The sequence below is a fragment of the Malus sylvestris genome, chromosome 1 (assembly GCF_916048215.2).
Source record: "Malus sylvestris chromosome 1, drMalSylv7.2, whole genome shotgun sequence".
NCBI classification, from domain to species: Eukaryota; Viridiplantae; Streptophyta; class Magnoliopsida; order Rosales; family Rosaceae; genus Malus; species Malus sylvestris.
In genome coordinates, this window is record NC_062260.1 from 16,811,750 (window position 1) to 16,822,317 (window position 10,568).

The following is a 10,568-nucleotide window of genomic DNA, read 5'->3' on the forward strand; positions in this document are numbered from 1 at the left end:
GAGAGAAAAAGGACTCTGATCACCCTTTTATGATATCACAAATCTGCTTTTGAGCAAAGCTAATTCTTTGATTATGAAAATGACTTGCTTTCTGCTTTTCCCCTTGACTTTTGCTCCTGGATGACAATTGACAAGTAGCAACTCTACCACGCCAACTACAACACTGATGGTTAGCCACACGATTACTCCTAATACCACTACCCTAATTAAAATGTCATAGATAATTGTTTGAGCAATTACACATTTGTCAATGGTCTATTCAAGTATCCATGATCTGGATGAAACTTGAGTGAAACTAAGTGGAGGTCTGAAGCGACTGATGTTGAAAAATCAATGAATGAGTTGAAGTTATACGTAAACATTACTTCTTGCTCTATGTCACACAATGCCTTTGATTGCTCCCAAATCAACTAAGATTTCGTATAGTATTATTGACTTTCATTTCATTAGAGTTGATAAAAAAAGTTCCTGTTATATGAGGCTTGGATTCTTAGGTGCATCTTTACTACTAATCCTTAGTTAATGGCAAGGCAAGTCAATGGACTGTGATTAATCAGTACCCTAATCAAGAACTCGGCAATCTAGAGACAGATAACTTTCTCATTATATGTGAATTCGTATAGAATAATTTCCTCAATAACGAAATTTTTTTGGGTGCAATCAGTAGTATGTCTCTATCGGTCTATCATTCATCTTTTTCATCTTAATCACGTGATGAAAGAGACAGAAAAAATAGTACGTCCAACTAGTAGCGTAACGGAATCCCTTTTACTATTTTACATGTATGGTCAATGTGGAGGCAGGTTTTGTTAGGCCTTCGAAAGCCAGCTGGTGTCTTCTTCTTAGTGCCAACCCTTCAAAATCCAACTCTTTAGCACTAGATTGGTTGAATGTGTTTTCTCATGCTTTGAAGCTTTAGACTTACAAGGACATGACAATCTGCGGTTGCCTTGAGAGGGTGGGAAGGTTTTTAGGGTTTAGTGGCACAGAGGAGATGACTTTTTTGGTTGCAACTTTGATTGACCAACTAAGTTGCTAAAGTCCAAAGAGAGGCTCGGTAGGACTTCTGAAAAGGGTTTATTCTACATCACAGGTTGGCATCCAATGCTTTCATGACTCCAGTTCCAATCTGGTATGCTCGTGTGCACCAAATGCTACCATGGGTCTTTGAAATTGGTACAGAAAATCTAACTTCCTATGTTTTATGCCAGAAGCCCCATTCGATTGGGATAGTACACAGGACCACCTCTGTTATCCTCTTCTGCCCTTAGTGCCCCGAGCTTAAGGATGGGAAATCCGGGGCTCTTGGTTTGTGTGAAAGAAAAATTAGAGCACTTGATTTGTGTAAAGTGAGCTAGTAAAATGAGTTAACGGGAATAGTCAGATTCAATTTGAACGGTTTGGATTGCCGGATCCTTGAGCTACAGACAGTGAGATTCGGAGTGGATCTCTATCCCAGTCAAGAGGAATAATAGGATTAGTCGCAAATGCACATTGAACGGAACCCTGCTTTGCTTTTAGTACCATCCAAGAGGAATTGCTAAAACAATCGCTCGGTGTAAGACTAATTTTGCCCGATCATGAGCTCAAGTAGCATGAATGACTAGGATCGGTTGAGAACGCGTGCGAAACTGATATGGCCTTTCTTACTTTGTGAGTTCAATTAGCATAAATGATTAGGAACATTCACAAATTGATACAATCATTACCACTTTGTCAGTCCAATAAACATAATTTTTTAATCCTCAATAGTAATTCTAAATAAAAACAAAAAATGTGGATGCACTGCTCGCCATCAATTTCCATGTGTGGGGATTTCCTGTCAAGCAGCAATAGTGCGAGCTTAGCAAACATAGCAACCCTCGATTAAAAGGTATATGTGACTTTTGCCTTTTATTTTCCTCTGGGGACTTTCCTCTTTCTCTTCTCCTCCTCCATTGTCTCTCCCTTTTCACACTCAAAAAACTTTTACAGCAATGGGGCTGGGATCTGATGAGGCCGAGCCACCACAGCTGCCCTTATTTTCTGCCCCACCATTTCACTCCCACGAGCCATCAGGGACCCTAACCCCGCCCCACCCCTCCTCAGTCTCGGTCCCATTCCGCTGGGAAGAACAGCCCGGGAAGCCAAGGCCCTGCACTGCCCTGGCCACCCTTCAAAACCCCACTGACTTTTCCCAAAAGTGCTTAGAGCTCCCTCCAAGGCTGCTTTTGGAAGCCAAACAGCTTTCTCCCACCACAGTGTTGGAGGGTCCTTATGTCGGCAGGCCAAGGTTTCAGTCTTCCTCATTCAGGATGGAGTGTTATGGCGGTTTTAGCCCCGAGAGAGGAGGGGGGCTTGGTGCTCTGGTTCTGAGCAGGAAAGGGAAGGAGAGAGGGTGGTTTGACTCATGGGGGAGGAGGGTGTTGAAGGGAAAAAGAGACGTTGGTGGGGCTAGTTATGTCTTTCCATCTTCTGTGGACGGAGAAAGTGACGGTGGTGGCAGTGTGGGAGGAGAGAGTGGGAGGATGAAGCTGAAGAAGAAGGTGCCAAGGATTACAAGGGTTGGGAGCTTTTCTAGCCTCTCTCATGACAAACCTCACTTCTGGGTAAATAATTTCTTTCATTTATCTCATCTTTTGGTTTTTAATTTTAAATGGATTTTATATATTATGGCACGCTCACGTATCATTAAAATTTTGTCAGCGCATTCACCCTTGCACCTGACGTCCCGAGTTCCATTTAGTATCGCTTGTGTAAAATTTGACCGAGAAAGTATGAACTCTAGATGGTTTTAATGTCATTGAGAAACTGGTACAAAGCCTTGGAAGGGTGTGACAGGTTCCCCTCTTCTGCAGGCGAATTGATCTAAGCTCTTTGCTAGAGAAAGAAAGGGGTTCTTTTAGTATGCACCGGTATATAGTATGCACATACACACTGGGACCTCTAGTCCTTAGAATCTTGGCCGCATATCCAACCCTCTATTCATCCGGTGCGTGCCATATTCATCTGGTATGTAGTATGCCATATTGCCATGCTACATGTACCCAACTAAGCAGGTCTCTACGTAGGACACGATAGATTGGGGTTTGTACTTTGTAGGGTAGGCAGAGGAATGGAATGGGAGTGTGAGAACATGTTATGTTGCTGGTTTGGCCAAGGCCACGAGTGTGACGACTTAAGGAAAAGTCGTTATGGCCCATTTTAAGATGCTTTTGGAAGAAGCACTTTTGATCATAAGCATTTTAGCTAGAAGCATTTGGAATTGCTTTTTGGAGAAGCACCTTCATATGCTTATACAATCTTTGCAGTTGTCATTTCCAATCTTTTTCCGCCATGCGCAAGCGCTTTCAAGCATTCTAAATGCAGTTCCAACCAGACATTTAGATTTTCGTTTGGGAACGTTGAAGTTATTTGTAATTGAAGTAAAACTTGCTTCCATGTTTGCAGGCGACAGTGAAACAGAGCTTGAAACAGGCAGTTCCATGGAAGAATAGAAAATTCAAGAAAGATGGGTTTGTTATATGATTTAGGCTTGTCTCTGTCTGAGCGCATCCAAATCAGTTACCTGTCAACTTCTCTAGTCCTGTAATATTATATGTCAATGGAAAATGACCCTTTCTTCTCCATACTCAAGCTAAAGACTTCAGAAACACCGCCGCCGCCGGTGCTGAAAACCGGGATGGTGCTGAATTGCGGGGGACTTTGTTATGGGTTAGGGTTTACGGTCAGTCCCCATACGGACATGTAAAATGTAAAATGAATTTGTAATGTATTTGTGTAAAATTTAGCCCTAATTTGATGTGCTTTATCCTGTCAACAATTTCAGTACATTTTGCCTAATTTGATGTTAATCGCTGTCGTGTGAGCCTTCGTGTCCGTGCATTAACACCGAAACGAGACGGAAATGACCCAAATAGTTAACAGATTAAAACTCCGTGACCAAATTGGCCAAATCGAAAACCCGAGCAAAACATGGGGATCAGAAAGGCATTCAAACCTGTAAATTATGTTCATCGGGACAAACGAAAGTTCATACAAGACAATGGAAAGAAATTTGAATTCATATGAAGAATAAAACAGCAGCAGACACTTGTGTCCAACATGCATTCATTAAGCTTCAAATTAGGCTTCAATCTAACAAGAACTGCATTGATTAGGCTTCAAATTAAGCTTCGGCTAGTTAAAGTTAACGCGACAGGAAACCAATCATATGCTTGTAACAAAAAGGATAATATTCAACATGCAGCATCACTGTCTCCATACAAGTTTGTCATGCTTATTTCAATGCTCAAGACAATGGAAAAATGACAGAGGGAAATCGTTCGAATTTTGTTGCCTGTACCGATAAATCATATCACCGCTATTTTTTACCTGTCATACCTGCAACCACCTGCAAAAAATACCCGGGTAATTCAGAAAAGGAGTGATAGTAAACAAACAAGTCCGAAGATGTTGAAATGTTGTGAGGGTATCAAATCATTTGTAACTTTTTTTTTTTTTGAGAAAAAATTGTTCAAAACTCGTGGACGTGTAAAAGCACATAATCAAATCATGTCAATGTATGTAAGGGGCAAGGCAAGTTGAGAGGATCCGATTATTCTATGTTCTTGTTTTCCTATCCTTTCCAAGATACATGCTCATTGAAGTTTAAGAGCACCAAACCACGTAGACCTATGTAAAGGCGTTGTGAGGGTCCATAAGCATTCTATGAAGACCACCATTCTAACTATAAGATGAAGTACACCGTGTTGGATAGGTTCCTTAAAGCAGCTCAGTAGTGATAAGATCTAAGTTGAACACCATCATAATATCAACGCTAGATCTTTTGAGCAGTCACTTTATCCAAGTTAAATTATGTTCTAATCTGGAAAAGCATGAATCAGCCGTGAACATTTCACTACGAGCAAAACAACATACCAAGTACTCCAATGGTGTAAAGTGCATAATTAGGTGGTACGAATGAGAATTCAAATTAACATGTGATTTAACACTCACATCACTTAAAGCAGGCTGAGGGACTTGCTTAGAAGCTTCAAAGGAATCTAGAATTGGCCTTACTACAGCGGGAAGGAAGAGTCCTGAAATTCAATCCACAATAACGAGTCAGTTGAAGATGGCAATAACCCCGACAGGAATGCCCTTGAAACCTTAACAGATACTGATTAGATGATTCTTAGAATGCTTGATTTATTAACTTGAAAACATTAGGAGCCAAATTTGACCCGAATCTAATACAATTTCTACAGGGATAATTTTGCAATTGGAAAATGCACTTCTAATTCATTAAGAACTAATAATTTTTCTGAGTTTTTCTTCGATAAATGAATGCAAACAGCTCCAAAACATGGAATTCTTAAACTTGTAAATCGTAAGAGATCACGAGATAACGAAATTCGGCCAAAAGATTCAAACTTTGCCTTGAAACATGCATGCAAATTCCTGCTTTAAAGTATGCAATACTTCACACACTTCAAAGGGAAAGAAACCAAGACTTCCTCAGCATCAAACAGCTCTAAATTACGCCTTCATTGCGCTCAAACATTCAAAAGAAAACGCATTGGCAACTGCCCATCATCTAATTTGAGATGAAAACCCCCTCAAATCGGTAACTTTGAACACGAAACCAAAACTCAATTTATAAACATTGAAATCAGTGCTCCAATTCTGGGCATTTGAATCCCATAAATTGGATCCTAAATTTAACTAGAGGGAGAGAGAGAGTACCAACGCCGGCGATGAGGCAAGAAGCTGCGACGACAGGCTCCTGAGCGACGAACATCCTGAGCTTCTCCATCACTGCCATCTCTCTGGTGTGTGTACTTTCGAGTTTGTGCGTGTGAGCGATCCTCTTCGTCGTCTGAGCTACGACCTAGAAAGCTGCAAGGAAATGGAAGGAACCAGAAACGGATCTGCTTCGCAAGAAGACCCGGGTGAAGGGACGGGTCATTAACGAATCGGGTTCACTACTTAATTTGGGCTCAAACTTGGGCTTCTCATTAATCCAGTCCTAACTATTATGGTCCATTTGCTTCCATTTTGGTTCCAATAGAGAGACCCAAGTTTATATTCGGGTTATTTTCTCATGCACCCATGGGCAAAATGGAAATATTAATTAATAATCACATTTTCGGGCTAAGATGGACGTGTGTCTACTTTTTATACGAAATATATTTGTATCCTCCTGTCTATTTTTATGTCAAACGATATATTTTGTTAGATTAGATGTTAGATTAGTTAAAAACGACGCTTTGACCCATACTGTTATACAATCACTTAACACCTTTCCATCATTGTGGTAAAGGATCACTTGCATTTTTATCCCCCTCCTTGACACAGTTTGACGCAAGGTAAACCATATCGCCTTCAAATTGTAGAAATAATTGTATTCAAATTGAAAGACTTCTTTGCAGTTAGACGTCCACTCAAATATGGTATTCTTCTTCATGAGCTAAAAAAGAGGTAATACACCACCCATTGAAGATGCTCTAATGTGTAACACTATCTTCTGTCAAAGTGAGTTATTTTTTTAGTTTGAGTATCACAATGTGTTAATATATTATCAACGTAATATAATAAGAGTAAATCATAAGGTTAAGTGAGTTTTAGCGTTATAAGTGGATGAACGTATTATAACATGAATAAATTAACAGTAGCACAACATATAACACCGATTGATTCCTCTTTCTCTCATCGATGGCAACTAACTCTTCATTCAGCGGGACAGGAAAGTCGTCTCTTCAAAATTTCCGACTGTGATGCCATATTCTGAAGCTACACACAAGTCTCATAAATCATCAGAGCATCAAAGTCAAAACACACAAAATTTAAACACCAAACTGGCTTTCAAGGTCTTGATATAGTTACATAGGAAAACAAAAGGAAAAGGAAGCAAGACTTGTTATAATTTACAAACATAAGGTGGAAGAACAACCAACCAATTTTATGCAGAATCTCATCCGTCCTTGCAGTATTTATACACGTACATCGGGGTATATTTACATACGAAAACTACGAAAAACCTGGACGAAATACACAGAAAAAGAAACTAACCCAAAATACCTATTCCCTTTTGAACAATCGTTACAAGAAGCATGAAATGGTCAGAACTCAGAACTACTACACAGCCTAGAAATGGGGTAACATCCACCCCACAGTCCATCCCAGCAGCAACCCAGCACCAACAAGACCGAACCCCAATGCAAAAGCAACAGCATACGTTGTAATGTCGTGTCTGGGTTCGGCCCTCCTTCCTCCTTTACCCTTGGCACCCTTACGCCGGCTCCTCCGCAGTTTCTTGCCTTTGGATGGCATCCATGGAAGTCCCTCCGGTAAAACAGTGGCGCTTGGACGCTGGTCATTGTTTTTGATCTGGAGATAAAGGCTTTCCAGCTGCAGCAATCGGAACCACTGCTTATAGGCAAAGAGTTCAGAGGCTTGTCTGAAGAAGAGCTTAAAGATGTGCTCCTTCTCGGCATAAGCTTGCTTCGCCGCCATCTCAGCTTCCCTTGCACGTGTTTGAGAATGGCAGAGTGCCTCCATTAGCTGAGCTTTTGTAGGCTCACCCTCAGAAGGTTGTTGAATCTCCATGACGTCTCTGCAAGTAGTAATACATCTGATCTCAGATTGCTAGTCCCAAATTTTTTTTTAGACGGAGTACAATCTAAAAATCTGAAAGAATTCGTAAATAACATGGGGACCTGAAATGTCAATCTATTATGTAATAACCACCTGAATGACTTGTCGGAGTGCCCTTCTCCGGATGCTTCTCCCTTTCCAGATTCACGATAGCGATGTGCAGGAGTGGTCATATTGGAAAGATAGTTCGCTTGGGCCTTCGCATCTAAAGATGTCCCCAATATCACATTCGGGTCAGAACAACCAATATCAGCATATGGATGTCTCTTATGATACATTTTCTGAGGTGGGGGAAGGTCGCAGTTCTCAATATGGTTAAGCGACTTCTGAGCAACCAAGGAAGCCAATTCATCTCTGTCCGTTGTCCGCCACCATGGTTCAGCTCTCCCACCTCCAAGCCAAGGATAATCACAACAAAACTCCTTGGGTTTCTTGGAAACTGGGCAATCAATGGTATCCATCCCCATTATTTCACATTTTCCCTTCATTTCGTATTGGAGAAGTTCCTGCATGTTTTCACAATATTTGGTGCTAACATCTTGCTTTTGCACTTCGTAGCCTGTCTTCGTACAAACAGCGGAGATACTATCCGCATCAGTGAATTCTGCTTTTTGCTGGTGGACCTCGCTAGTGTTGGGTGTTGATTTCACGAACCCAGCTCTCAGTGTTTCCATGTCAGCCTCCAAAGCATTTAACTGTTCGTATGTAAAATCCTTTTGGTGCCCATGGCTAGGTTGCAGCCACCATCTTGTACCGGGGGGTCGACTAGAATATGGATTCCGGTAGACAGGCATGAAACCAGCGGCAGGATGATCTGGCCCTTCGGCTCCAATTGCAGGCCCAGCATCAACCTGCCTAGTTGTGGAAGAAGAGGATTGGCAGCACGCTAACTTGGGAGCTCTTTTGGCATCCTCTTGGACGAAACAACGATTAGCTGCTCTCTGCCACACAGCCCTTGCTTCTGCTGCTGCCATCAACTTGTTATTCTTTTGCACATTTTACCTTGTAGAAGGCAAATACGCTGCACACTGTTAACAAAAAAAGAAGAACACATCAGAAATTTAATCCAACAGAAAGGGTCGTACTATTTCACTACCGAAATCCCACCAGAGAAGCAACAAGAGAAAAACAAAACAATTATTCATTAGAAGAATCCAAGATAGGTTCTAAAATTAAAATCAAGACGATGGCAAGTCTTCAACATATTTGACAAGTTCACAGTTCATTTGGAGAATGACAACTTATGGAAGCTGTTAAAAGTCCATGGTGTCAGTCGAAGTTATGTAATGGGACACCGGATATCCCGATTTTACACACTAGAACTAGCCGAAATCCTTCATTACCCGAAAAATTATAAGATACAAACCAGATTATAAAGCTTGCTATGCTTTATATCATGATCAGGCGGGTTTTGCAACCATTGTCAACCCAGCCAATTTGACTCAAAACCCGAATCTCCTTACAAGTCACACAACTGCGATCGATGTGGAAATTCCTAGATTCCAACTCCACAACCTACTTCCCTTTATATCAAGCTCGCTGCGTGCTCGCTTGACTTTATGAGAATCGCACTCGAGGAGAATCAACAACCCCAATCACCATCATTCCTTTTCTTCAAGGCCAATGAAAAAACAAATCTTAATCCCGCATCGCTCAAAACAAATACAAAACAGAAGTTCAAACGAATCAAAGCACCAACACAATCAGAAGAAGAACAAAAACCAATGGATAACACAATTAGCAACTGCACAAAAATTCGAAATCACGAAAAAAAAAATAGAAAGCTTTAAAAACATTAATACCAATTAAAATGTTGAAGAGCCATTACCTCCACTGGATGAGTGAAAGCAAAGACCAAACCCTCAAACATTCATTCAACCGTCCTTAATCCAACCCTTGTTTTCTTTCTATAAGAAACCCCAATGCAAAATGCCAAAGGGTTCTGAATGACCTTACTAACCCTTAAACATAATCCTGCCAAATTTAAGCACCAAACCCCACTGACATAATAAAAAAATTCGCAGGCTTGGACCTAGCCAAGTTAGCGAGAGATAGGAGCAGTGTGCTCCGCCTCTGCACTCAAGTTCGAATCCCCTCCTCGTAGTTCATGAGACGAACCCAGATTAGCAAACATGATGAAAAACAAAACCCAACAAAAAAAAAATTCCATAAAAAACTTAGAAACAAAAGCACCCACCAATTCAATTCCATCAAACGGGAAGAAGAAGAAGAAAAACAGAGAAGCAGAACAAACCTCTAAGGTAAATGAAAAAGTGGGAACTCGTTAGGCTTGGATCTAAACCATTCAATGAAACGAACCGTTTTGCGGTTGCAAAGACGGAAATTCAGACAAGGACTCTAAGAGGAAGCGAGAAGATGATGAGCCATGTCAGAGAAGAGCTTTCGTTTTTCAGTTATCACTTTCCTGCTTTTATGCTGTCGGTTTGCAGTTTTGCACAGCCCCATTCAGCAACCAAATATTGTACACCCCCCTCGAGACTCCTGCGACGCCGTATTGGCCATACGAGCATTGTCTTTGTCCTGTGGGGGCCCATGTTTCGTAATTTGGGTCTGAAATTGAATACCGATATATGATATCCACTCTTAAGATGTAAAATTGCAGTCGGCTGGTGGATTCGTGACACGTGGCAGCGATGGGAGATCCAAGGGTACAAGATGGGTCCACATATTACATAGGATAGGATTGTACCCTTAAAAGTGTTATTTTTTAGTCTTTTTGGAGGGAAAATTGTCGCGGGGCAGGATCTTATTCGGATCTACTTTGTGTTATTCCTACGTCGTAACTGTTTATCGTATATCGTACAACTAATTTTTATCATGTATTATTAGTGTTTAATTTTAAATAAAAAATATCAAATAACTTTTTATCGCGTCATGCACGATGAATAACTAAGATATGAGAATTCCTAGAATTCTCACCATTTGAATTC

General features: G+C 40.9%; 3 protein-coding genes across 5 annotated transcripts; 1 reads left to right on the forward strand and 2 right to left on the reverse strand.

Moving 5' to 3' along the window:
* The first annotated feature begins 1,819 nt into the window (after window positions 1-1,819).
* LOC126626361 (uncharacterized protein At4g00950) lies at window positions 1,820-3,802 on the forward strand. 2 transcript variants are annotated; one of them, XM_050295683.1, is made up of 2 exons: window positions 1,820-2,588; window positions 2,686-3,398. In XM_050295683.1, exons 1-2 carry the CDS (start codon window positions 1,977-1,979, stop codon window positions 2,704-2,706), a joined length of 633 nt encoding a protein of 210 aa, XP_050151640.1. In that variant the 5' UTR covers window positions 1,820-1,976; the 3' UTR covers window positions 2,707-3,398. The 2 variants fall into 2 exon arrangements, with proteins under 2 accessions (XP_050151640.1, XP_050151633.1); XM_050295676.1 differs by lacking the exon at window positions 2,686-3,398 and adding an exon at window positions 3,430-3,802 and having other exon boundaries at window positions 1,842-2,588.
* Window positions 3,803-4,168: 366 nt separating this feature from the next.
* LOC126626371 (uncharacterized) lies at window positions 4,169-5,890 on the reverse strand. Its single transcript, XM_050295695.1, has 3 exons — window positions 5,707-5,890; window positions 4,978-5,060; window positions 4,169-4,372 (listed from the first exon to the last, which is right to left on the reverse strand). Exons 1-3 carry the CDS (start codon window positions 5,783-5,785, stop codon window positions 4,343-4,345), a joined length of 192 nt encoding a protein of 63 aa, XP_050151652.1. The 5' UTR covers window positions 5,786-5,890; the 3' UTR covers window positions 4,169-4,342.
* Window positions 5,891-6,901: 1,011 nt separating this feature from the next.
* On the reverse strand, window positions 6,902-10,083 carry LOC126629096 (uncharacterized). 2 transcript variants are annotated; one of them, XM_050298991.1, is made up of 4 exons: window positions 9,872-10,083; window positions 9,446-9,591; window positions 7,711-8,645; window positions 6,902-7,576 (listed from the first exon to the last, which is right to left on the reverse strand). In XM_050298991.1, exons 3-4 carry the CDS (start codon window positions 8,589-8,591, stop codon window positions 7,108-7,110), a joined length of 1,350 nt encoding a protein of 449 aa, XP_050154948.1. In that variant the 5' UTR covers window positions 8,592-8,645; window positions 9,446-9,591; window positions 9,872-10,083; the 3' UTR covers window positions 6,902-7,107. The 2 variants fall into 2 exon arrangements, with proteins under 2 accessions (XP_050154948.1, XP_050154945.1); XM_050298988.1 differs by lacking the exon at window positions 9,446-9,591.
* Window positions 10,084-10,568: the final 485 nt, after the last annotated feature.

Coding starts and splice junctions, on each gene's coding strand:
- LOC126626361 (XM_050295676.1), top strand. CDS start 1,977: ATGGGGCTGGGATCTGATGAGGCCGAGCCACCACAGCTGCCCTTATTT. Junction 2,589..3,429: donor ATGACAAACCTCACTTCTGG/GTAAATAATTTC, acceptor CCATGTTTGCAG/GCGACAGTGAAACAGAGCTT.
- LOC126626371 (XM_050295695.1), bottom strand. CDS start 5,785: ATGGCAGTGATGGAGAAGCTCAGGATGTTCGTCGCTCAGGAGCCTGTC. Junction 5,061..5,706: donor TTGCCTCATCGCCGGCGTTG/GTACTCTCTCTC, acceptor ATTGAATTTCAG/GACTCTTCCTTCCCGCTGTA. Junction 4,373..4,977: donor CTCAGCCTGCTTTAAGTGAT/GTGAGTGTTAAA, acceptor TATTTTTTGCAG/GTGGTTGCAGGTATGACAGG.
- LOC126629096 (XM_050298988.1), bottom strand. CDS start 8,591: ATGGCAGCAGCAGAAGCAAGGGCTGTGTGGCAGAGAGCAGCTAATCGT. Junction 7,577..7,710: donor CACTCCGACAAGTCATTCAG/GTGGTTATTACA, acceptor TACTACTTGCAG/AGACGTCATGGAGATTCAAC.